The sequence below is a fragment of the Poeciliopsis prolifica genome, unplaced genomic scaffold (assembly GCF_027474105.1).
Source record: "Poeciliopsis prolifica strain line A6 unplaced genomic scaffold, Auburn_PproV2 SCAFFOLD023, whole genome shotgun sequence".
Taxonomy (NCBI): domain Eukaryota; kingdom Metazoa; phylum Chordata; class Actinopteri; order Cyprinodontiformes; family Poeciliidae; genus Poeciliopsis; species Poeciliopsis prolifica.
Window position 1 is genome coordinate 2,438,177 of NW_026562398.1, and position 26,307 is coordinate 2,464,483.

At 38.5% G+C, this 26,307-nt stretch overlaps 2 protein-coding genes across 2 annotated transcripts; one reads left to right on the forward strand and one right to left on the reverse strand.

The window, feature by feature from the left end:
- The first annotated feature begins 119 nt into the window (after positions 1-119).
- Positions 120-5,906, forward strand: LOC129370264 (cytosolic sulfotransferase 2-like). The gene is made up of 8 exons (XM_055046109.1): positions 120-207; positions 2,413-2,620; positions 2,723-2,851; positions 2,940-3,040; positions 4,117-4,243; positions 4,326-4,423; positions 4,495-4,669; positions 5,736-5,906. The coding sequence occupies exons 2-8, from the start codon at positions 2,482-2,484 to the stop codon at positions 5,846-5,848; spliced, it is 882 nt and encodes a 293-aa protein (XP_054902084.1). The 5' UTR covers positions 120-207; positions 2,413-2,481; the 3' UTR covers positions 5,849-5,906.
- Positions 5,903-25,810, reverse strand: LOC129370262 (proline-rich transmembrane protein 3). Its single transcript, XM_055046107.1, has 5 exons — positions 25,497-25,810; positions 17,867-18,007; positions 16,285-17,072; positions 15,346-15,645; positions 5,903-11,717 (listed from the first exon to the last, which is right to left on the reverse strand). Exons 3-5 carry the CDS (start codon positions 17,006-17,008, stop codon positions 9,721-9,723), a joined length of 3,021 nt encoding a protein of 1,006 aa, XP_054902082.1. The 5' UTR covers positions 17,009-17,072; positions 17,867-18,007; positions 25,497-25,810; the 3' UTR covers positions 5,903-9,720.
- Between the last annotated feature and the right edge of the window lie 497 nt (positions 25,811-26,307).

The following is a 26,307-nucleotide window of genomic DNA, read 5'->3' on the forward strand; positions in this document are numbered from 1 at the left end:
GCGTGAATGAAAGTCTGAAAATTCATGGCAGAAGTATTTCTTACGCAAGAACATCAGATTTTGTTTGAGTCACCAAGACAACAAATGCTCCACTGAAACTGAGGAAGTTGCGCAAGACACCACCCTGAATATTTCATAACAAACTACTCACTTTAGTTCAGAAGATCCTCACATGACTGCACAGTGAGAAATCGACGTTTTAACAAGGTAAATTTGGCTTTATTCTACTTAAAGATGAACTTCTAACGTCATGGTGTAAATGAACTGATGAACAAGAATGTCGACTAACAGTATTGTAAACCATCAGTTTACAATACTGTAATACAGTGTGATTTAAAAACAGTCTAAATGAGAACATTTAAGCTTTAGACTTAGGCTTCTTTGTCCTTGGGAGGACATTTGTTTTTATAACATAGTACTGAGTCTTGAAAGACTAAGAAAGTGCGATTAAAGAGACATTACATGTGACAAGGTGATCAAATACGCTTGTTTATAAAGACTGTCTAAAGATTACAAATACAGGCAGACTTTGGGACTTTAGAGACCACTAGTGAGAATCTTTGTCATTTGTCATATCATTCATATCACTATGAATGCTGCTATGAATGCTGCTCTCTACATTATGGGCGATGTGCTTCCATTTGTTGGTGCAGCAGAGCAATAATTCAAAGCACGACAGCAAGTCAATATCTGAATGGCTCAAAATAAAAATAATTAAAAATAATAATTTTGCCTAATCTTTGTTTAAAATAATTTTTTGGTCTAATCTTAATATGCAATCATCTGAAACTGTTACTTGTGTGTTCAGGTTTTGGTTATTTGTTTATGTTTTTCCATTTTAGTTTATTCCTTGTGTTGGTTCATTTATTCTGATTGAGTGTGCTTTGACCTTGTTTCCTTAGTTTAGTGTCACTTTTTCTTTATGTCAATTTCAGTTCTCTCTGTTTTATTACTGCCAAGTTGCTGTCCTTCTCAGCAGTCGCACTTTAGATCTGGGTAAAATGAATATGAAAGACAATTTCCGTTCTTTCCCTGTTTCTCCTGTGAGCCAAATAAACATCTGATAAACTGGAGACATTTTTATACAATGTCTCACAGAATTTAATGTTACAAAAATCCCTCAGTCTGACATGAATATTCACATTGCTGCACATTAATTTAAGTTTCAACTCTTAGCACAAAAGTTACTTGTGATTCTTAGTCTCCTTTTTTATTTTATTTTAATAATAAAAAATGAACCATTTTAACAATAGACTTGCACATTAATTCTTTATTGGCTTATTGTGGATATCTGATTACCTTTTAGATTATGTTTCCTTTTGGTTAAAATTAGTTGTACCACCGAGAAATAAATTTCACAAATTTTGAAGCATTTCATTTCAGGCAGTTTTCCAGTATTTTACTTCACCTGGTGAACACACTTTAAGAAAAAGTGTGTTCATATTTAACAGTTTGGAATGTGAAAGATTAATCTTTGTCAACCATTGAAAAATAGATACTTGTGTCAAATCTTTCACATCTTTATGGCAAATGATTATTGAAGGCGGGACACCTTTGGACAGTGATGTCACCACCTGAACTAATAAGGAGCGGTCCTGGATAAGAACCTAACTTTGCTCTGCTTAGGAGCCACACAAGGATGAAACATTAAGGTGCGCTAACAAATTTAAAATCCATTTTTCAAGGAGTTTAGATGATTTGTAAGCACTACCAGGTTATAAAAATGTTTTTAGTAATTTATCTGTATTTTGATTGTCACAATTTGCTGCTGCTGGAAAGTGTGAATGTGTAGTCTTAACTGTCATAGTGTCAGAAGTGTTGTGTATATAATTTAAATCAATTTCCATAAAGCCTCGTGTGTCTGTCACTGTTTATTGATGCAGAACCTTTCTGGCCAAAACATTTTATTACTTTTATTATACTTTTGCTTTATTCTTTTCAAAGCCCTCCACTTAAAGCAGGAAGCAAAATTGTTTTTTTTCTCCTGTCATTTTTATTATTTAGTTTTTTGCACAATGTGCTAGTATAATTTTTCTTAGTCTATTGTCTTTCAACATTTTATTTTCTTAGAAGGAATGTAAGCAGGAATGTGACTAGAGATTTCTAGATATTCAAAACTTGTGAAAAGCTTTACTTTGGTTCTTTTTGCCTTTTGTCGGAGCAACAACGGCTTTGCAGGTTCATGTTTGTTCAAAACATTCAGTTTGCATGGACTTCATTTGTATTCGTATTATAGAATATGTGCTGTGTCGTTTAAAACTCAGAATGTATTTATAAAACTGAAATTAGTCATATTGCAATACAATCTACTTTATTTCACAAGTTTTGAAGCATTTCATTTCAGGCAGTTTTCCAGCATTTTACTTCACCCGGTGAATCAAATGTCTTAACTTTTTTTGTTTCTGTTTTCAGGGCTTGGTCTGATCTTATCCAGTGCAAGAACAAAGTTTGTTCCTAAACGGTTTAAGACACATCAAGCAGATGGAGTTACCACCTCGACCTACACTGTTCGACTTCAATGGAGTCTCCATGACCAAATACTTCACTGACAACTGGGTTAACATACAGAGCTTCAAAGCAAGGCCAGATGATATTGTGTTGGTGAGCTATCCAAAAGCAGGTAGGTATTAGAAATAGTTTAATCTTTGTTTCAAAGTCCCTTTGCTTTTTTCCCTAATTTCGCAACATTTTATCTAAATGTTATGTGTTTTATGGCCCTAAGGAAACACATGGGTCTCCTACATCCTGGACCTTTTGTACTTCAGCCAAACATCGCCTGAACGACAGAACTCTGTACCACTTCATGAAAGAGTGCCATTTCTGGAGATCAGCATTCCGGGGTTTCCCTCTGGTATATTTCTCTAAAAAGTGACTTAATAGATGAATAAAATTCTAAATTATTTGGTTTTTTAAAAAAAAAAAATACATTCCTTTACCAGGAGTGGATGAACTGAATTCAATAAACAGCTTTCCACGCATTATCAAGACACACCTACCAGTCCAGTTTCTTCCCCAGTCCTTCTGGGAACAGAATTCCAAGGTTTGTTTTTTCAAAATACAGAACCCTCCATAATTCTGGAAAAAAAGGACACTTAGTCTTTTCCTTTACCATTTCACATGATTGGAGCAAACAGGAAGAATAATCTTTGACCATTTCACTTTGCACAATCTCTTTCAGATCGTCCAAAGTCCTGATTCCTGTCCTATTTTAGCTTCTGTTAATCATAGCTATAGCTTTTTCCTATGACTTATCTTTTCTGAGTTAATTTGGCCTTTGTGATAGCTTTCTTTTTCATGAAAATAAATATTGGATATGTCAAATAAGTCTTGATGCATCTAACAATGTTCACAATGCTCTTCCAGTAGCATTGTGATAAGTTGGTTCTCCTAATCAAAAAAATTTTTTTAATGGGCTTATAGGTAGTTTCTCAAAATCAGAAAGGGCAAATCCAATAGCAGAAAATCAAAAATATAACTTGCTTGCTTTGCCAGAACAAATGTTCTTCAGTTAATTAAGGGGTTAATGTTCCCATTGGTTGAGCACAGGCTCTTCCTGCTTGTTGCTGAGAATTTTGAGGAGCAGTGCTGCACTTTAACGTAACACAGAATCTCATTTTTTCATTTTAACTGGTCAGAAGGTGATAGGACCCACTTAAGGCAATATGTTGGTACTCCTGCTGCTGTCAATAAATTGACACTTCTCTCTAATGATCTTTACTATCATGCAAGGACTGCTTGTTGCTTAAAAGTTTAAAAAAAGTTAATCTAATTAAAGCAAACATTGCAGCAGAGGTAAAAAATTATCTTACATTTTGATAACGGAACAGAAAATAGGTTTTTCCATCCACACTTGCCAAATAACCAGTCGGTACGTACACATGCAATTTAGATTTGGTTTTCCTAAGGTGCTACTTATTGCTGCAGTGAGTTTTATACTGCTTCCTTCTCAAATGTACTCACATTACAGTACCTGGAAATTAAAAATCTTCTGTGATTTTTAGTGATATTATGCTACCACAATCTAAATTTATTGGCAGATTCCCCTGCATATAATCTCTCTTAAACCTGAATTAAAAAAAAAAAAAACAATTCTTCATCATGTTTGTCTGATTGCAGATCATCTATGTAGCCCGCAATGCGAAGGACACAGTTGTATCTTATTTTCATTTTGACCGCATGAATAAGGCCCAGCCAGAGCCTGGAGACTGGAACAGTTTTCTGCAGAGATTTGTGGATGGAAAAAGTGAGTCACAAACTAATGGGAGGAATAACTGAAAACACCAATATAATTTTATTGCTTGTGACATGACTTTGACTCCTTTCAGTGGTCTTTGGTTCCTGGAATAACCATGTGGGAGGCTGGTGGGAGGAGACAAAGACCAGATCTAACATTCTGTACTTGTTCTATGAGGATCTCGTTGAGGTGGGTGGTCTATGTTTCATTTTGTCAGTCTGAAAATGCAAGCACAGTATAAGAGGGACTTTCTCTGGTAGGATACTGAACGAGAAGTCAGTCGGATCTGCTCCTTTCTGGAACTGTCACCCACCATGGACCTGAAGAAAGAAGTGATAGAAAAATCTCTCTTTAACAACATGAAGCACAACAAGATGGCCAACGGCTCATCTGATGAATTCTTTGATTCCAAGATCTCACCTTTCTTGCGCAAAGGTCAGCTGTATTTTCCTCCTGACCCCTATAATTACATCGAAGTGTTCTCTATTCTATTGGGTTGAACTGCCAGGTATTTGCAATGCTTTGTAGTTTTAAGGCAGTTCATTTGGTGATTCAAATGTTCTTAGCCAATCATTCTGTTTGTATTGTTCAGACGATTTCATGATCCTCAATAAAGTCTTTGGGAACTTTAGCTAGAACACAGACTCCTACCAAGTAAATGCTCAATGAGTTTTAGTAACAGAATAGAAAATGTGCACAATGGTCAGTAACTTTTTCACAGGTTCAGATTTTAGGTCAGACTCTCAAAAAGATGGTTAAAGTGAACGATCAGTAAAACACACTGGATGTTTTGCAGAAACAGGAAATGGTAAAGATCCTAGCAGAGGTGGTTTCCCTAGAGGTTCTCTTTTAAGACTCAGTCTTGTCTCCTTGGGGTTGCAACTGTTCAGTGTGTCCTTTTACCAAGGATCGTTTTGCCAACAGGACTGCATGGAGAAGAGAACATTAAACAGGTAGGAACATGGTCAGGTACAAAAACAGGGGAAAAGGACGCTTGAAGTCTGTGAAAAGGTTGCTGACAGAAGATCTCACACTGAGTACAAAGCGGGAGTTTGTAGAAGCTGCGAAAAAGGTGGAAATATCATCAGCCAGCAGGAGAGGGAGGGGCAAAGGAAGAGAGCAGAATGGGATATGGCAAAAACAGGAAAATCATAAGATTGTGGGTTTTGCCAAATGTGAACCTGTTCTGTTATTACCTGAACTTTTGTTCAGGTTAATCAGATTTGTTTCAACTACAGCTGAACCAGAATGCATTACAGCAAAAATAATTGAAGGATCTACACCCAAAAATAAAAACAGACTATTTAAACTCATTTTAAATTTTTGTACAGGATAAATGTTATAAAACTATTTATCATGTTCTCCTTATTTGGTAAATGTATATTTAACGTGGCATAATGGGGGCTTGTGTGCATTTTGATGCCCACTGCTAGCAGTAATAAAGTAATCAGTGAAGTAGAGATTAATATTATAATCATTATTTCTCCATTTTTCTTTTTAGGAAAGGTTGGTGACTGGAAGAATCATTTCACTGTTAAACAGAATGAGCAGTTTGATGAAGACTATCAAAGGAAGATGGGAAATACTGATCTCCACTTTCGAACAGTTCTGTAGCCGCCCACAGTAACAGTATTACCACTGAACACAAATAAAAACATGCATAAGAGCTTAAGGAATTTAGATCTTTATTTCAGTTCATATGTGAAAAGCAGCAGGAAATACATGAACAAGGATTTCAATGAGCAAAGTAAACAGACTGCACAGGGAATATTATATGTATTTTCTATGGCACATACTGCTTCACGGGACAACCCTGAGGGAGCTGGAGGAACCACAGTGGCCATTTAGACAAGTCCTCGTACAGTGAAATAATATCGGCTCATTGGAATGTCGACAGCAACAAAAAAAGACGCACCGCACTGTAAAAAAAAAAAAACAAAAAAAAACTCAACAAGCATCTTACATCAATCAGTAGGAGGTACTGCAGGTCAGACAAAAGTAATCAGAAAACGAGTGATGGACCATCTGCAAAGTGGAAAAAGGCATCAGTAACTAGACTTAATGACAATATCTCTAAATTCTTATTTGTCTAACAATACATACTCAAAATGCAATGAGAGCAAAAGCTGATTCAAAAGAATAAACGGACTACACATGGCTCAATAAACATATCTTGTATGGACAGAAACAAAGCAAAAATCTACATCCAACAAATTTAGACGATCTAGACACTTTATAAAACTTGCAATAATATAACAGTCTTTTCTATATTAAGTATGACTTCACAACTTCCTGTTCATCTCAACAGGTAAAATCATCTGCACAGCTCATGAGCAATATTTGGGCTCAGGTTGGAGTCTTGTTAGTTCAAGTTCACATAGCTTGAAAGTATAAATCAAACTTCTTTACCCTGTAAGTTTCGTTCAAGACATTTAACTGGAGAATGCTGGAGAAAATAATTTATGTCTACAAAAGATTTCATTTTGTTCAGAAAGTTAAGAACATTAAATCTATAAATGTTCAATTGTGAGCCAAAATTAAACTTTTAATTTTTAAGTCTGGTGTTATTTGTACTCCAAATGTGACCAGACCGTTGCAACCTGATCACAGAACAGGGGTGCATTAAAAGTACCACACATTTTCAGGTAGACTGTATAAAATGTTTTTTAGTACACTTCACTTGTATAAATGACAAAACTAGTGACAACATTTTCCATAAGTGACTTTATTAGCTGCTATTATGTAATCAATTACACTTGGCTGCATTTTATAGTAATCCAGATTGAATTGGTCTGTAAGGAATTGCATCTGAAGCTAAATTTAAAACTTGTTTACATATGGTAATTTGCACCAATCTGATTATAAACTGAAAGAAACTTGATTTAATATACTTTGATAGAAATTGGAAATCCTTTTTATGACCTTTGATGGGAATTGGTTCTTTATAAATGAATTCCTAAAACCAGGCTCAGAATTGACACTCGTGAAACATAAATACTTTCTATCGATCCAGAGTTTGTCTAAACTTGAAAAAGTATTACTTTTAAGGCAAATTTGACTAAAATTTATTTTACCAATATCCATGAACTAAATTTAAAAACCAAAAATCTGATCGACTCCAACCTGAGCTTTTAGAAATGCCACTTAAGATTGTCCTTCACAGTAGCAACTATGTTTCAAACAAAACTTTATTCATGGAAACTAGAAAGGACAGTATTTACATTGTGACTTGAACATTTTAATCCCTAAAAGATAGTAAAATACTTCAGTCTAAACAGGTAAGTGCTTTGTCGCTGACTCAGGTCTATTAAGTGTTTTGAAGTTCAAGCCAAGCCAGTCCTGTGTGTTGCAGCCCTGCAAAGCTGTGCAGCATATAATTAATTCAATACAACCGATCTGTTTAATAATCTGATTCAGATTCTGCAAAAGTGCACTCAAAGGCATTGATTATTAATGGGTGTTATCCCACAAGCATTGTTCTGCAGTGGCTAAGATAATAAAATGCATCAAACTCATGGGAATTCAATGTGATATCTTAAACAACTACTATACTCAGCAGTACGGGAGGCTTCTCTGGTTGTTGTTGAGTGCCTGTATCTTTATGTAACCAGCTTTAACTTATAAGACAAAAGTACAACAGCGACAGCAAGATAAGAGCTTACACATAATCTGCTGCTGAGTCACCATGATACAAATGCTAAGACCCTAGAGAGAGAACAGCAGTCATGATTATGTTTGGCACATCTTTACATAACAAAAGCACATGGAAAAAAAAAAAACAAGCACTAAAAAAAATTTACAACCAATGATATGCTTAGAAATTCTTTCATGGAAACAAATGGGACTTTTAACACTTAGTCACATTACAGGAAGTTAATCATTTTATTAATTTCATACAATAAAAGGAGAAGATTCATCACTAATCTTGAACACATCACATAGCTGCTAAAATGTTTCCTCGTTTAATACATGTCTGGTCCCACAAAAGTTAAACTCACTTTGCAATCCAGATCCTATTTTGTCGGACCCTCCTGTTTTACTCCACATGTGTGTTGCATGTGTTTCTACCGCAGTGTATGAAACCATGTTGTTTATTCTGATGCTGACAGGATCAATGGAAAACGCTGACTGAAATCTTTTTCATCCAGTATTTGGGAGAGAGGCTTAGGTCACAAAAAAAAGCTGGAATGTTCTGCAATACATTTAGTCACAGCCACTACAAATTATAACTCATGAAAGCTGCTCTAAACTTTGTCAGAAAGTGCAACGGTGTCAAACTAAACAGGTTTTGCCTACTCAAATTTTACCCATATTTGGATCCGACCACAAGATTTCAAGGTGAGACAGAATAACAAGAATGTCTCCTAAAGTCAGAATTCTAACACTGCAAGTCATAAAGGCAAAGAACAAACCTTCTATGTGCATCCACATTGTAGAGAAAGTTACTGGTACAAACTTTGAACTGAGCACTTCTGGATGTATGTTTCTTGTTAAACCAGCGGAACAAAAAGTGCTTCATTTTATCTACTTTTTAAAATGTTAGTATTGTGTTAAAATATAAATATATTATCAGCTTGCTTTGCTAGTGGTAGATGACACCAAAACAAATACTTAACTTTTGTTGTCCAACTTGCGATCAGAAAGCTCTGAACCTGGTTATTATTTTCTGCTCTGAGTTCCAGCTTCAGAGTCAGCTAGAACACCAGGATATAGGCCGGTGTTCTATGTAGTTATCTCACAGTGGCTACACTAACAAAAGAAAAAGAATTCAATATTAAAGACTGTAATCCATATTTTTTACAATTAAGTAATTGAAAGAGTTGGAATAACACATTGTTATAACAGCAATATCATGCCTCATTTCTATGAAACCTAAAATTAATTTGTAAAACACACAAAGATTCAAGTGTTTGTCTCCAACCAGCTTTGTCTTTACAGATGAACAAATGCAGTCAGCTTTTAGTATAAGTCATCTAATTTATCTTTCCATTAAGATTGGTTGATTCTATTATTGTATTTCAATATAAGCACTACTAAACAATGAGATATTATTTAGTTATTTTTTTTTACAAGAAGATTTCTTTCTACTTTTGTACGCTGCTGATAATGTTCTGGCTCTTGCAGTGGAAATAATGGGGTAAAAAAAAAAAAAACTGTCCTGGTTCCTGGAAAATGTTCTTGCAGTGGAAACACAGTGTAGAATAAAATTATGTGAGTGAAAAAAATGGAAAAAGCTATGTGAGTGGTGTGTTAAAAATGTATCTCCCAGTAACAGTAAAATGCATTCACCTGGTAAAGCCTTGAAACAAAAGGACTTTGAAGATAAAGATGGTGAGCTTAATACCAATCACCCAAAGTTTCTATTAAACTGGTTCCTATTTCTAAGCCAACTTGAGGGCGTCTGATCAGATCTCCCCTGCATTAATCTGAAACAAATGTGTGAATATCTGAAGTGCAGTCACTGGTCTTTATGTCCATTGTGTGGTTCAAAGGTCTATAATTTCACTGCTGGCACTGGCAGAATCATCATGTCGACTTACTTCCAGGTAACTGCGTGAACCAACAGGTCTTCCAGCTCTTGTTCGCGCCCTTTCAGAATCTGGGGTGATAAATGGCCGAGTGTCATCCACGCCATCCTCACCCAAATTTCCTGTAGATGTTCTGGAGGGGCGAAGTGAGACTGGGCAAGACACTGATGAGGGAACACTGACCATAGCATTCCGGTGACCCTGGTGGGATGGTGTAGGTGGAGCAGTCACCTGCCTGCTGGGTACGCTGCTGAGAACGCTACCCCCTAGAGGCATGGAGGACTCTGTTGGGGCTTCGCTGCTCTCAGAAAGCAGCTGAGGATCACTGTTCCTGCGAAGCCAATGCTCCTGGCTGATCCCAGAGCCCGGAGAAGGAGTCTGGATTACAGGATGAAACAGACTCCCTCCTGTGACCAAATGTTCTCTGTGCAGAGCCTCATCAATGCTGCGAGTCAGGTCAATGGGGGAGGGTGGCCGCAGGTCAAATTCATAGAAAGACAGAGATGTATCTCTATCCTGATCCAGGCTGCCACTAACTGAGCGATGTGGAGGTTGACCCAAAGTCTGCAGTCTCAGCAGGGAGCTAGTGGAATCCTCTGATATGCCTCGGTCCTCAGGGTGGCCCCCGTGGTTACGTCCATAGTTACTGTCTTTGACCAGGCGCGGCTGGGGCATATTCTGCTCATGGCTCTGGTTCCTAATGAGACTCTTGCTGATATCAGCTCCAGGTCGCTCTTGTCCAGCCCAGTTGTTCGGCACCTCTCCTGGTCCTCCTGCTCCCCCTGTTCCGCCTCCCACACCATTACTTTCAGACTTCCTACAGGGTTTACCTCTCAGACTTTGTACTATCTTAGACCAGCATGTATGTCTTTGAGGGGAACCAACCGACTGACCAGGAGTTGGGAGATCCACTGTGCTGCCGTCATGCCCTACTTCCTCCCTTGCCCGGCATGTGACAGGCCTCCAGAACACCCAGGATCCCATTAGTAGTAAGAAAAAACCCCATGTTAGTTCCATCAGCCGAGCCCAGAAATGCACCAACCACCATCCCCAGTTGAAACGCGTCCAGTCTCCTAACAATCCATAGAGCCACAAGGTTGCGTGGACATGCAAACCACAGCATAATGCTCCAAAAACTGCACAGACTGCCAACACTCTTCCCAGAATCACTGCTGTTTTTTGGCTCCCTGTCCAAGTCTTCCTCCTGGCCTCGACAGGAACACTGTGATGGGGAAGAGCAGGGGAGCGTATACGTGGAAATACATAGCAAAGATAGCCCAAACAGATACCCAGGCCCCAACATAAGGACAGGACCTGTAGGGTTACTGGTACTACAGGAGACAGAGCTGGAGACAACAGATCAGCAGCTAACAGTAGTGTACACTGCAACACAGTAAGCACAGCCAACAGTGGGGGGTGCTCTAAGGTTGGCGGTAACACACTGACTCCTGCCACCCTCAGTGCAATAAGTACTATCGACGCCTGGGCCCACACCAAGAGGTGAAGAGGCAGGTTGTAGAGGGCCGTAACTGCTGTGCGAGGGAAGATGCCTCGTGTCCCATAAGGGTCGATGAAAAACAGAACTGCCCTGAGGCCTCCAGCCAGAAACAACAGAGCATTGGCAAGTCCAAGGGCCCCACGATGAGGACAGTTTGCTCCGGGGGACAGAGTCAGGCCAAGGGCAGCTCCAGCAAACAGGAGCAGGAAGAGGCTTGCTGTGCCGTAGACATGTAGTTCCCAGGCATAAGCCAACGTGCGGCTCAAATCACCCCAATAAAGAAGTGTGCCATTTGTAGAGGGAATGGCACTTGGAGATGGGGCTGGATTAAAAGTGGAGTGTGGGGCTTGCTGTGGATATCCCAACAGAACAGAGCGGTTCCTCTCTTCCTGATACGTCGGTCCAAATCTGGGTCGGATCACAGGAACAACACTGGTTGTAAGAAGTGAAGAGTCCCCTGAAAGATAGAACATGCCTTTGGTTAGTATTTTTTTCAATCACAACAGACAGATGTTCAACTATCTAAAAGTAGAAGAAATCAGTGAAAGAGCATGAAGTACCACTGAGATCCACTAGAGGGGTGCAACTCACCATCATAGAATACATCTGCAAGAGCTATTTAGTGAATAGAAACCAAGATGCACTGCAAAACGTCTGAAATGCAGTGCTTTCAGAAAGTATTCAAATCCATTAGTTTTTACATTTTGTCATATTCCAACCACAAATTTCAGTGTGTTTTAAAATTTTTATGTGAAAGACCAAAGTAGTAAAAAAATAAAAACAGGAAAACATTTTTTTTTTTCCAAATTAGTTAAAACTCTGAATGGGGCTAAAATATGCATGTTATAATAATATCCATAAATGCACCCCAGTCTAAGCAACTAGCTGAAGAACCCACATCTGCAAATACTGCAGATGTGGGTAATTTAATCGCAGAGTAAATCCAGCCGTTATGAAGACCAAGAAACACACTGAACAGGTAAAACGAAAAGATAATCCTGTGGAGAAGTTTAACTAAATGTATAGAAGTAGGACAGTAAATGATTGTTTTAGTAATTATTTTATCGATTATTCAGATGGTTAATTGCTTAATTGGATTTTAAAAATTGGCAAATTTTGCAGATTTTTCTTTAAGCCTTTTTTATACAATAATATAAATGCACATAATTTTACAGAATTTGAACCAGGTGAAGGCAAAACTTTGGCCCTTGAGAAGTTTTGGGTAGAATATATTTAGAGATGAAGGTTTTTTTTTTTTTTTTAAAGAGTGAAATGCATAAACGTTTTGTACAGTTTTGGCTAAATTACTGCTCTCAGTATGTTTGTTCAGCTAATTGGCCATTTTAAATCTATACTCCATTTAATGATTAATTGATTACTAAATTAGTTGACCATTATCTCAATAGATTGGGGTTGTAGTATGTACCGAGAGCTCTGAAAAGAAAGCCAAAACATCATACTGTAAAAACCATCTAAATAAATTTTCATCAGCTAACTTCTTCATCCTTCTTGTTGAATATTGTATTCCTATCAGAAAACTATATTTGGTCAAATAAGAAAATTGCAAATCTAGACCACAGGTTGTCACTCTGAGTAAATAACCTTTAGGGCTTGTATGATGCACTAAAAACAGCTGCCCACAAAGGTGGGCAGCTGGAATCACTGATGAATAAAATTTCTTTCAGAATTCATTTGGTCATTCTTGCTAGTAAGAATATCAACAATAAACACATCTGAAATTCAGAAATTCAGCTTAATTGAGATTATATAATTAACAAGAACATCTTTATTATTCGGCACAGCGTCACAATAAATTTACATCAGGCAAGCTCTGCACACATTCAGAGATTACCAGGATGCCACATGGGACAAATTTGCATCTCTCTGTTTATAATTTGCTCATTATGACTCAGGCTTCTGTTTGCACAGAGCTCATAACTTTATGCAACTGGAAGAAGACCCTGGAAACACCCAGTTGTATTATGATTATACTCATAATACTCCCTTTTTCCAACAGTGGAAGAATGGTGTGATCTAGTTTTCATTTTAAGGAAAACCAAAAAACAGAAAATGTAACCATGAGAAAGGTGATCTTAAGAATTTTAAGAAATAGGATATTCGTCTTGATGGCTTTATTGTAAATCATCTTCACCCATTTTTAACGACATGATCAGAGGTAAAACTTTCAAACCTCTATTCACTTGAAGTACTCTTTGCCCGCCAGAAGACCTCCATAAAACTGAGTGATAAATGACACTCACATTGGTTTCACCCTTTTGTTCCCTCCCTCCTTTCATTGATGCACTCCTGGCCCTCACAAAGTAAAAGCGGTTTGTATACACATATTAAACACACTTCTTTATTTACATAAGGGTATGTTTCCCTTCCTTCAACATTTTTTCCCCGAACTGGGATGAGATTTAGACACATTCCAGATGTACCAATCATCTGGAATGTGGGCACACTTAGGCTTACTTTAACCCTTCTGTTTTCTCTTTAAAACTGGCACTTCATCATATGACAGGAAAGAAATAAAATATCAAATGACCTGGTTAAAAAACTAGTTACAGGTATAAAAATTAAGACAAAAACTAATACTGCTATCATACCAAAGCATTGGTATTGGTACAAGTCACATTAGCGTAAGCTCTTCTAACAAAGTTAGAGCTGCTGTTTAATTGTTCCTCCCATGTAAAGTCCTTTAAATGAAATAAAACTAACACAGCAGTGCCCCTCTCTCAACTTCACAACCCCCCCCCAAAAAAAAAACAGATATAAACACATTGTGTGAAAACTAAAGGAGTGTCACCCATCACAGCTCCTTGACAAGCACAACTGTTAAGAAGCAGAAAAACACATGAGGTGGATTCTCAAGAACTGATCAAGTCATCCAGGATATGTTACTGTGGAATACTGTCTCTGCTGCCCAGATAGTGTCATCACTGTGTGCATTGAGACAGTTATATACCAACATTCCTCAGTCAGAGGCCTCCTCGAATTTGTTGCAAGACTGACTGCTTCTGGAGATTCATCCTGCCCACAGCATCACCAATAATCACAGCAAGTCTTTGAAAATACAGAGGTGTCCAATAATTCGCCTTTTGGATAAATAAGAATTTTTTTAATGCCATAAATTTATAAATCTAAAAATAATGTACTCTTAAAAATTCTTGCAGCAAAATTAAATTCACTGGTAGTTGATATTGCTTGTGTTGCTTCATAACCATCTTTCATTGGTTAGTTGGGATCACAAAGCCCTTTCACTGGTACTTGGGGAGTTGGAAGCTGAAATGTTTTGGGAAAAACTGCCCTGAAGTAAAAAGATGAGGGCATGCTCTTCGTCAAAGTTATGGCATTGCACTGTTTGTCATCCATGTATTGTGGTTACCGAGTAAAACATAATAAATCTCCTATACTGTTTAGCCATTTCATGCTCAGACAACCCGAGTGCCTTGAACTAACCTGTATGTTGTTCTTTCCACACTAAGTACTGCTGCCCTTACTTCCTAATATGGGTTTAAAAGGGAGACACTGACTGAACTTCAAGCAAAAAAACAGCTGTGAAAATGATCGGCTAAGAAAAGCATGGTTATGTTACCAGTAATGCCTCCCTTTAAATGTGCTGTGACTGTCTCTTGAGCTCCATGTGTAATTTTTCCTTTATTTATTTTCCACTGTCTCGCCTGCCTTCATCTTTTTCTCTCTGCATTTGGCTTTCATCCCCACTCTGTTCGCCATATACCTTTCTTCTCCCACACCTTCCCCCTCTCTGTCGACTTTCTCCATTGCATTACTTCCTCTCAGACCCCATTTGCTTCCCTTTTGCCCTTTTTCTTCAGTCCTACCCACCCACTTCCTCTAACCTCCTGCTCATTCTTTAGTCTTTTGCTTTGTTGACCCCAACTACAGCCCACCTTTTCATGGAAAAATTTGTCTCCTTTTTCCCTTCCTTTGAAGCCTTTTCCAGTAAAAAAAAAAAAAAAAAGGTTCCAGCTGTATAAATAATTATTTTCTGAATGATCAGAAGACAAAGGAAACCCTGAAAGTGGTTGTAACTGCAGAACACATTGATTGTTGTTTCTTACCTCTCGACGGTATCGTAGTTCTCAATGTATTTTTTCCCATTTCTGCTGTTTTGACACTTTGAGTTGTAACTGTCCAACTTGCCTCTGGAGTAGGTGGAAGACCAGTTGTAGATGTGTGGGTTTCTTGTTCTGTTGAACTGCTTGGATTCGGACCGGCTGGGCTTCTTTTTGTGACAGGTTGTCCTGTAGTCTGTGGCTGTTTAGCAGCGGAGCTTGACGTGGGTTTGGGAGATGTTACAGCAGAGGAGCCCTGCTTTGGCTGAAGTCGGTCACTGGAAGGGTGATTTGCTGCAAGTGTACCTAAAAATGGAAGGTAATATATATTCAAGTGACATTTAATATCAACTTCAAAAAGCTATGAAACTGTTACATGCATACGGTGATAGCGCATAACATTAGGACTAGTGAAAGGTGAAGTAAAAAATTCGGTGTTTAACTGAAGATCTTCAGGTGTTTACCGAGTCTGCAGCATGGGCAGCCAATGCTCACTTATGTCGAGTTAAGGTTAGCCAGCAGATGAACTACTGTAGCTTAAATTGCTGAGCTGCAAAATCTGGTACAGAGAAAAGTGTCAGAATACACTGTGCATCACATTTTGCTTCATGTGATACTGCAATTCCACCTCACAAACCAGTAGGGGTGAAATTAGTCTTATTTAATGACTCAGACCTCTGCTGTGAATCAATAAGGTGAAATTCCCCAAATCCCAATTTAATCCAATCCATCCTGAGGTGGGAAAACAAGTATGATTCATGGAACTCCCACCTCGTAACTTGAAGGAGTTAAAGGATCCATTGCTAATATATAAGCGCCACCTCTGACCTTAAAAGGATTTTGTGAATTTGATGCCTCAACAGGTCAGAGATGCTTTGGCACCAAATGGGGGATAACCATTAGACAGGTGATGATAAAGATATGCTTCATAATAAAATATCTTACCTGTTAATTCCGCAGCCTTCGGCGTTTGTTGTGTTATTGTAGAGGTTGCACTGACTGTTGTCAACCAAAACAGGTGAGTCTCATCATTCTGATAATCCAGTGATGCCGTTTCTTCGTCCGTAACTTTGGAGGTCATGGTCTGCGCCTGTGGTCGATACTGAGCCATCTCCTCAGCAGCTGTTGGCTGATGACCAGTTGATTTCTCCACTGCCAGAGCTCTGCCTGATCCCAACCCTTGGGAATCAACATCCTCTGAGCCTTCGATTGAGCTCTCTTCTGCAAGACTTAAATGGGATGGCAAAGAGGGGAAAAGTGGAGTTGTGGCAGCTTCTTCCCTTTTTAAAGCCTTGATGAATGTCAAACTGCCTGTGTCAGTCCTGGGTCTTGAAATGGTTGGTTGGGTTGCAATTTGCCCCCTTGAAGAATTCTGTGGAGACTGCGTAAAAATTAAAGATGGGTTGAGCTGTGTCATTGGATGGATCATCCGATGCCCCTGCTCCACTGCATTCAAAGCTGTAAGCCTTTCCCGGGTCGTTACTCTGATGGGAAGATCGGTGCGTCCTCTAGGAGGAAAAGAAGGCCAGAATCTAATTGTCTGTTTGGTAGGTGAAGGTGGCAAGTTCAGAGTTGTGAAGGAAGAGGAGGAACCAATGATGGTCTGTGCACCGGATAAATGGAAGAAGAATAGGTTCAAGGTATGGAACAGGAGCAGCTTGAGAGCCATATTCAGCAAGGAAGCAAAGTGGACCTTGAGGGAATTGGGGCTTAATTGTCACACCATTCTTCCACTGTTGGGAAAAGGGAGAAAATACATAATAACTAAACAGAAGTCAGTACAGAGTAAGGTTAAAAAAAAACTGATCAGTTTTTAATTTATTTTGTTAGAGTAATCTGAACCTTGGAAATGCACACAAAGAAATTGTGCCCAATTCCACTGTCCATTGTGCAAGTCGAATTGGATAAATTCAGTACGGTAAGCCACGATTGATGATCGGTTGTTTAAAAGACAAACAGATCTTCTTCTGAGGGCATAATTTTCAGTAGGTGCCAGCAAACCTGAAGAAAGGACAGTAATGTCACTCTGTTTTATCTTTTTGAGCTTTTACTCTTCCATGGTACACAATGGATTTGGATATGTTGGTAGCCTTTTGGAGTTAAGATAAAAACTTACAATCTCTAGAGCAGTGGTGTCCAAAATCGGTCCTCAAGGGCTATCATCCTGCATGTTTTAGTTCTCTTCCTGGTGTAACAACCTTTTCAGCATGTCAATGTTCTTCTAAGGCCTTCTAATGAGCCATCATTGAATCCAGCTGTGAACTAATCCAGAAAGAGAACTAAAACATGCAGGATACCAGTCCAGTTTTGCAGTGCTCACTATGTTCCTTATGTACGTTGCTAAAAGTATTTTAAAAGTTAAAATTTATAAATTTTGACTTTGCAGGTTTGTAGAATTCTCCTTTAACTTCCTTTAAATATGACTGGTCACTTTGGCCAAACATAACTCTGTTCTTTGTTTCTGAGAGCATTTGCAAATTGTAACATGGTTTTCTATGATGCTTTAGGAGTGATGGTTCCTACTTACTGAGTTTCCTTTCAGGCCCTGTTGGAACAGGATTCATTTCATCAAAGCATCAGCCGAGGTTTTGGTTCTTGGGCTGACACAAACATTTTACGATAAAATATGTTGACCTCTGGGATACACAATACGTCTCTCCAGTGAAACCTGTAAAGACCAAACATTTCCATGGTTTTTATACTTGTGTAAGTTTGTTTGAACAGGTGAAAATGGCAGCTCCAGTGAAACTTATACTCAAGAATGAGACAGTCTTGTGAAGGTCCAAAATGTTTTTCTTGATATCTGTTCCTAATTGCTTTTCTTTCCAAAATGAAAGCATGGTGTCTGGGGTGTTGCTTCAAAGTACATCCACAAGGTTAGGATGTAATTCTTAAAATTCTCTCTCATTATTCTGATATTTAGCAAGACAGAAAAAAATCTTGGCAATTAAGATAAGATCATTTTATTAGTCTCCCATAGGAAAAATGTATCTTGGAAGCAGGGGCAAAACTGCAATACAACAAAAAAAGCCCATCCAAAGGGACAGACAGTAACAATAAATAATAAATACATAAAAACAAAACAAAACAAAAAAAACAGAAAAGCACAAATGTCAGATCAGCAGTACAACCCCATAACCTAGGGGTGTCAAACTCCAGTCTTCAAGGGCCACTGTCCTGCAGTTTTTAGATGTGCCACAGGTATAAAACACTGGAATGCAATGGCTTAATTATCTCCTTATTGTATAGAGGCCTGCTAATGACCTAATTATTCTATTTAGGAGTGGCGGAGCAGAGGCACCTCTAAAAGTTGCAAGGAAGTGGCTCTCCAGGACTGGGGTTTGACACCTGTGCATATAACCATTTCCATTCGCATACAATACATCCTACATACTACTCTTGGTCATTGTCTGGACCTCCTGTTACTCTGTCCAGGCCCTGCTTGTCTGTCATTTATCAGGTCAATGGAAAGTGATATAAATGAATGTTTCAGATGGTTATATTTGCACCTTCTTCTAGAGTTTATAAGAACATATTCTGAGGTGAGCTCATGTGACCCATCAGACAAGATGTTCTGAGCTTGCCTGATGGTAGCCTGCTCAAACAAGTGCTGTGGAGAAGATAGATCTGGAGTGTTGATAATTTTGCCATCTTCAATTATTTCTGTCTTAAAACGGAAAAAGACCAAACTGGTCAAACCAGGAGCAAAAAATAAGGTCATGTATCTTTTGTGTTTGTGACTATCTGGTTTCAACTTTCTGTGGTAAATCAAAAAGGCAGACCGAATCAAAATGAAGGGAGTCACAGATGATTTCAGTCAGTGACAGATGGGTACAATAATTTTTTTTGTCCTATCTGTGCCTTAAAAGGATCTTTGGGAAAATATCAAGATTATCTCCTCCACATGTCTTATTTGTAGTTGCTTCTAAGTAGGAGGGCTTATTTACAAGCTATCTGAGTCGTGATGCCAGAGGCTGTGAAGCTAACTGTCGTATTTCAGAGAGCCAGGTGACATGCAACTCCCCCAGGCCCTTGAGGACTGTGCATTCTTACAAGTGATCGAACCAAACAGCTGCCAGTAAAATCCTGCAACACCCATTCTTTTGTTCTCCAACTTGCATAAATCTTTCTCTTTCACATCAGTTTCTGCCTATGACTCAGAGTGGGCGATAACCTCTGGGAACAGTGTCGCCAACAAAGTCAAACTTCAGCTGAAAGGGAAGGAGAAGCTCAGAAAATAGAAATCAATGGCTATGGGAGATTTTATATTTCTGTGACTGAGAATCCCTGAATCCATTCACATCCATGATGATTAGACCTCAGAAAAGTTACTGTAGTCACACACCAGGGTTTGCTTGTGTATTCTGGCAGATCCAAACATGCTTAAGGTAATCTGTGTGAGTACATGGAAAATGTGTCTGGCAATGTCCGAGTGAGCATGCAGTTTATACGTGCAAAAAAAATCTCAATGCATGCTCAGGAAATCTAAATCTTGTGTTTAGCGACTCTGTAGAATAGTGCACAGGTATTCCTGTAAACATCAGTGTGTACAGGAATACAACTGTTAGAACATCTCACTCTCCACCCACTCACAGTACCCTCAGTGTTTTGTTTTTTTTTCCTCTTTCAGCAAACTCGTTTTCTGTCTCTCCATTTTCAAAAATAATGTCACTCTCTTCCTCTTTCTACTTCTACCTTGTTTTTCAGCTGCATAGCTCTGTATGGTAGATAATGTCCAAATGAAAGAGACAGAAGCAAAATAACTGGGATGCAATGCCAGGATCTGCTGATGTAGAAGTGGTATTTTGAAAATAAAATATTTTGGAAATACAGATAGAGAAGCACAGAAGGTGAAAGAGGCTTGATGTAGCTGATAACAGAGGGCACAATGAGGCAAGCTGATGAAAGTGAGGAGACTGGCAATAAAATTAAGACGGAGAGAAGTATGGAGGGATGCAAATATAGAACAGATGATGGGGGAGTCGGAGAAGCTCGTTGATACAAAGTGACAGAAATGAAGGCAGATGATATTTCATAAAAGAAAGACATGGATACATAGAAAGTATGCAGCAGGGGAAACTGGTTTGATCAAATGTGGCAATCAGTCCAGGAAGTTATCCAAAAAGAGAGAAACTGCGTCACAGTTTCACATGCAGGGGTGCATTCTCAACTTACTTCTTTGGTAATGGAGTACGTTACACTATGTCTACCTAGATAAAAAAGGAGTTGAGTGTAAACCTATGGTCAGAAATACAAGAATATGCTGAAACAAAGCAGAGATTATTGAGAGAAACTCTTGGTTGCTATTTTTGAAATGTCACAATTAATCAATCTCTTTTCCAGAAGCGAAAAACAGAGCAGAATGTTCTGGTCCACTGGACTGAGACCACAAATAAGAGTGAATTTAGTTTCAGCTCATCCAAACAGTTTGAATTTGGGGGGAAAAAAGACAAATCATTTCAGTCACACACAACTAATCATCCTTTCTGCTGTCTGCTTCATTACGTTGTTGAGAAAACGTCATTCATTCTCTTGACCCTGACACATCTGTGCATACTGCAGCCAGAATCCCTCAAACAGCGACGAGGCTCACAAATAGAAATTACGTTCCTCTGAGACTGTTCAAAGGGGGGAACGGCAGATGGGTGAGCGGCCTGAGTATTTTTATCTTTGCAAAGCCCAGGGGGTTCTCTGAGACGCTTCACTCTGAATTTAAAATGCAACATGGTGAGCATGTCGTCTGCATGCCGTCACTCTCACTTGCACAATGCATGCCTTGTTTGATGCAGGAAATGCACGTGGATAAAATCCAACTGTACAGTAGCAGGCAGCAATCTGGAGATTACTATAAACTTCTAGCCCACGGTATATCCTGGCTGTTATACAACCACATGAGTAAGTGCTGCAGCAGCTGCTACTAATCAGTTAATCGTCGCAGCACTGATGTCATGTCTACACACTCATGTTGTAATATCATGAGTGAATGCACAAACTTTCCATGAGAAACCTGGGAGGTGTGTGTGTGTGTGTGTGCATGTATGTGGGTGGGGCACACACAGTCATGCTTCTGCAGAGACTCTCTCTTACTTGCAAACATTCATTTTCTTTTTACCAGATTTCAGGCAGGATGACAGACTCTGAAGTTTCCATTGGTTTGAGTGATTCTATCAGTCTTCTTAACTTCTCATCAACAATTTGGTTTAGATTTTTAGTGAAGGTTTGAGGACAACATAGCTTTCTTGGCAGAGTACGTGAAGTACCAACACGAAGGACAGAAAGCCGAGTCATGGCTGGAATCTTGTTTACGTAGTAATTGATTGGATGGCTCCTGATTAAAATCACAATTTTGACAATTGCAGACAGCAATTTGGCAATTGCCTTGCACAGCTGCTGGTACTTAGACCGCTACGACTTTCTGTCTCCTTCTATTAAAGGTTCAGACTTGATTTTATGTGTCAAAGACCAGCAGTGTTTTGGTTCTGCTTGTGAAATTGGGTAGATTGGAACTTTTTAAACTAAAAACACATGTCTTGGGTTTATTGAAATATAACTTTTTTTCAGCTAAATTGTCAAAAACGTGGGGTGCAATAACGACGAAAAGAAATGAAAATTTATACATTAAAAAAGGCAAGCCCAAAGATGCAATTTTCATAAGTAGGTAATTTTCCAACAGTTCTGTTAGTTTAATGGTCTCACTCATCAGTGAAGAATAGAGATGTGCTAGTCAAGCTTTTCTTTGCTGATGCTGATTTCTGGTATTCTTTTAGGTGCCAGCTGGGGTTTAGCAGGATACACCAAAAAGAAGCAAATAGTAAAATAAAACTCGATTTGAAGATTTTGATTTTGTATAAAACTGAAAATTAAAGAATTGTAACCTTTTAGTGAAATAACTTGAACCATGGCTATGATTACTTGGACTAGTTTTCTTATTTGTTGTAAAGGTGGTTCTAACAAGCTTAATGAGGAGGAAAATTTGCGATGTTAATTAAAGGAGAAAGTGTCCAAAGAGCATATATAAATATTACAAAAGAGAATCAGACTACAGAAAGACTTTCTGCAGAAACGGGGCAGATAGGCAGAAGTTGAGGGTCTGTAAAAGGTGTAAATAACTATATTGTGAATACAAAGACATAAACATATATGGAGCTAAATGTAAAGGGTCACTGTCCTCTGTGGTGTATAACTGTAAAGCATTACTGCTCAGCCATCAGCTAGCTGTGCAGATGTATAACTTGTTTGTACTTCATTCTGACTGTGGGTGTGTTAGGAAGTGAATGTATGTGCATACGTGGGTGGGTGAGAAACAGGAAGAAAAGGAAAAGAAGGAGCATGTGTGGTTGTGTTGGAATGTGAACCACGGGGGAGGTCCTTCCATTAACCGTTACAAAATTCCACACCTTGAAATAACACACGGTTTCCAAATAGCTCCCACTGTATCGCCTTACTACCAGTACAATTTAAAAAAAAAAAAAAAAAAAACATCCCCTTCACTATTTTGTTCAAGTTTTACTGTTAGATCTCGAGACATTTGAGCTCCTAACCTGGAAAATTGATTTTCCAGAAAGCTTTCCAGGTGAGGTCACAGAATATAAGCATCAGACCAAACTGATCCATCTGCCCCCAGAGAAGGAAGGTTGTTAAGAAGGCCTCCCAGAGTGCATGTGTGTGTGTGTGTGTGGGGAAGGTTGGGGGGAGTCAAAACCACACAGGAGATGTTGAAAAGAGGCTCCAGAAACAGTTCCGGATGTTTTTGATCATTAACGGCGAGGATGTTCCAGTTAAAGGAGATGGACCCCAGAATATCTCGAAAGCTCATCAGGAAAGTGAGTCACTGATCGAAGGCTGCGACTGCAAGCCTTCGATATAACAGGCCAGGATATAACAGATGCATCAATTGATCAACCAAAGACCAGAATCAGCCAATTTTCCCTTGATCTGCCATTATTGGATCCAAACACTTCACTTTAATAGAAAATTGTTTTTATCTTCATACAAATTAAATGACTGTTAATTGTAGTGCTTTAATTTTCTGCTTAACAAATTGTCTTCTTTCAAACAGGAGGTCTGCAGAAAATTTCTTTCTGTTTTATATGTCAAAGTTGTCAGTGAAATCACGTGACTGGAGAACCATGGAAAGAAAGTTCAGCAGAAATTTTACAATGTTTTCAACCTTGTTAGGACTCTGATGTTTTAATTAGCTCCTGCGCATTGCTAAAAACACACCCTGAAAGATAGCAAGTTTGTTGACTAAGCCACAAAGACACTTTCAGAAAAATAAATTACAGGCATCACAAGTCATAAACCTTGCAGACTACAGAGAGTTAACCACAGCTCTGCGTGAACCCAAGACTCTCATATTGTTGCAGCTGGATGCAATAAAATTATGTTGAGGTTGCAAACAACTTGTCAGTAAATGAACTGTTGGCCGATTAAGAGAAGTAAAGAGCAACTTTAAAATATATTATAAATAATAGAACTTGAAATCAAATATATTTCTATTCAATTCTTTTATTTTCCACTGTCTGCTTTAGGTTTTCATTTTTAGAGTTTGTTCCTGTGACAAAAAGTACTTTCTGTTTATCTTGACAGAACAAAAGCCTTTGAAACAGTAGAAGACAGTGAAATTAATCATTTATTTGATAGTCATAGTCATAGTCATAAGTCATCTTTTGTCTTCTTACTCCCTTTTCGGTACTTCTTGAGTTGACTTTCTCATTATGACTTTACCAAAATAGATGTAAAATTTTACTCAAGCACTTCTAAAAGCTTTACTATTGGGTTTGGGGTGTGGTGGTTTTCTTTAAAATTAAGGTAATCTGTCAGAACTCTCCCAGATTCCAGTAGTCTATAAAACTTAAATTGACAATAAAATTATTATAGGCATCTATCAAATATTAACAGCCTCACAATTCAACATAGGATATTTAAAAAATACTTTTTATTTTTCACAATTTCAAGAAAAAAAAAAGAAAACAAACTAATCAAATAAAGAAATTAAGAAATGTGGCAACAATTTCTTTTCATTTATCTGCAAGTGCAAAGGTAAATGACAAGCCCAGTTCAGTTATGTATTTTACGGTTCTTCTTTGGCAATGCACAATGACTTAGTTTAATCCTTCAGGCGTCTGAAAGGGAGTTCCTTGGACTCCTACTTAAACCCTTTTCATCTGAGAAGAGATGGGCACATACATTTTCCTTTTGTTCTATTTTGGGTTATTGTTAATGAAGGAATGCATTCAAATGACATGTTTTAAATGGGAAATCTTTATCCATATCTGTGCTTCAATTGTGCTTTGATAGGGCTATATTTCTGTGATCTGATTCATTTTTCAAACTCAAGTTTCTTGAGCATGCTTGTGATTTCATTCCTTTATTGGAATGAGTCAAATTCAGAAATGCCCAAAAAGGTGTCAGCCTCTAGCACTTAAATAAGCCCAATATATGTAACTCAATAGTGTGCTTCAAATGAGTTAATTTGATCTGAACTACAATAATATTGCTAATATTGTTTGGTAATATTGCCACAGTAAACTCTGCATTGAAATAATTAAATTAAGAAACTACTTGGCGATTTTCTATTTATTGGCTGATGTGTGTGCTTTATGCTATACATAAGTAAATATACAATGATTGATTCGTCGTATCAAAAGTGTGAATTGTGACACTTTTGATCCTCCATGATCTTCCACTGCTCAGTTTTATTAGCCAATAAATTCCAAGCCAGTGCAGCTAAAAATAAACACTAACTTACCTAACAATGTGACTTTGCAGCTTTTATTACACTCTGCGAATAACAAAGTAGTATCAGGGTGCCGTTGTACACTATTAATGAGAGTAGCAATGCCGTTACTGTCCTAACATCGGTGGAGGCGCTTTTTGCGGCACAACACCGGGGGTTAATTTGTCTTGTCCAACCTTTCCCTGGCGCCCTTTAGGATGCAGATTGTGCGACTACTAATCAGGAAATCATAACATCAATAAAAAGCTGAAACCTTTATCAACCACCACTGAATGAAACCCGGGTTAGTCGCGTGGGAACCTGAACCTGAACGGTGAGTCGGCCCGGCACAGGTAAAGGCAGCGTCACTACAGTATCAATGCGCAATGTATCCCCGCATAGCGGCTGCTACGCAACTGTCGGTGCCTGGAAGACGTACCTGCAGCTCGGTCCGGGTCCTTTGAGGCGGCGTCTTGTTGCGGCAGGCTGGTGGTGACTAAGGCATTCTGTGTTAATGGCAGAAAAGCGTAGCCCTTCCTCGTTTTATCCGAAGAATGTAACCACCAGGGGCTTCCTCTGCGTCCAGCTATCTTCCACTATCGATATCTCTTCCCCTAACCACGAGCTACTGACGGGATATACGCCCCCTCTGTCCTCTTCATCATCTCTCTCCACATCGTTCCCTCCCTCTCACTGGTTTTCCTCAGAAGCGGATAAACGGGACTGCTTTATCTACCAACCGGTCGCCTGACACGGCTCTTACGCAACAGCGGGCGGATACTTCTTGACTGTCATTTCATATCTACCTGTTCATACAGTAGAACCGAGGATGCACATGAGAGTCCAGATTTTTTTTTCTTGGACTCTAAATTAAACTCGTGTTATGAATATTAAACTTGCGTAAGTAGGGTTAGGAAAAATATGCTCTGACAACAAAAGCACATTTGTGCAACGAATTAAAAAAATAGCACTTTAGAAAAGAACATGGTAATTAAAAACTAAAATAAAGAAAAAGGTAGATTCACCTCTCTTTTTAATCGGGTCCTTGATGTCATCAGAGGTTCAACAAAGTTGCTGCAGGTCAGTTTAAATCTTGCTAGTTTGTACCCATCTTTATGCCCACACCTTGCCCTTTTATGCTGTTAGTGCACAATAAATTTTGTACCATTGCAATTAACAGTTGTGTTATAATGGAGTTCTCTTGATATTTACATATTTTAACAACTCATATGGTTGGATAATAATAAAAG

Bases quoted from the DNA above. Each gene is read 5' to 3' on its own strand.
- LOC129370264 (XM_055046109.1), top strand. From the start codon at position 2,482: ATGGAGTTACCACCTCGACCTACACTGTTCGACTTCAATGGAGTCTCC. The intron at 2,621-2,722 runs GTAGGTATTAGA...TATGGCCCTAAG, and splicing joins GGTGAGCTATCCAAAAGCAG to GAAACACATGGGTCTCCTAC. The intron at 2,852-2,939 runs GTATATTTCTCT...TTCCTTTACCAG, and splicing joins CATTCCGGGGTTTCCCTCTG to GAGTGGATGAACTGAATTCA.
- LOC129370262 (XM_055046107.1), bottom strand. From the start codon at position 17,008: ATGGCTCTCAAGCTGCTCCTGTTCCATACCTTGAACCTATTCTTCTTC. The intron at 15,646-16,284 runs GTAAGATATTTT...TTCCATTTTTAG, and splicing joins GAAGGCTGCGGAATTAACAG to GTACACTTGCAGCAAATCAC. The intron at 11,718-15,345 runs GTAAGAAACAAC...TCTATCTTTCAG, and splicing joins AACTACGATACCGTCGAGAG to GGGACTCTTCACTTCTTACA.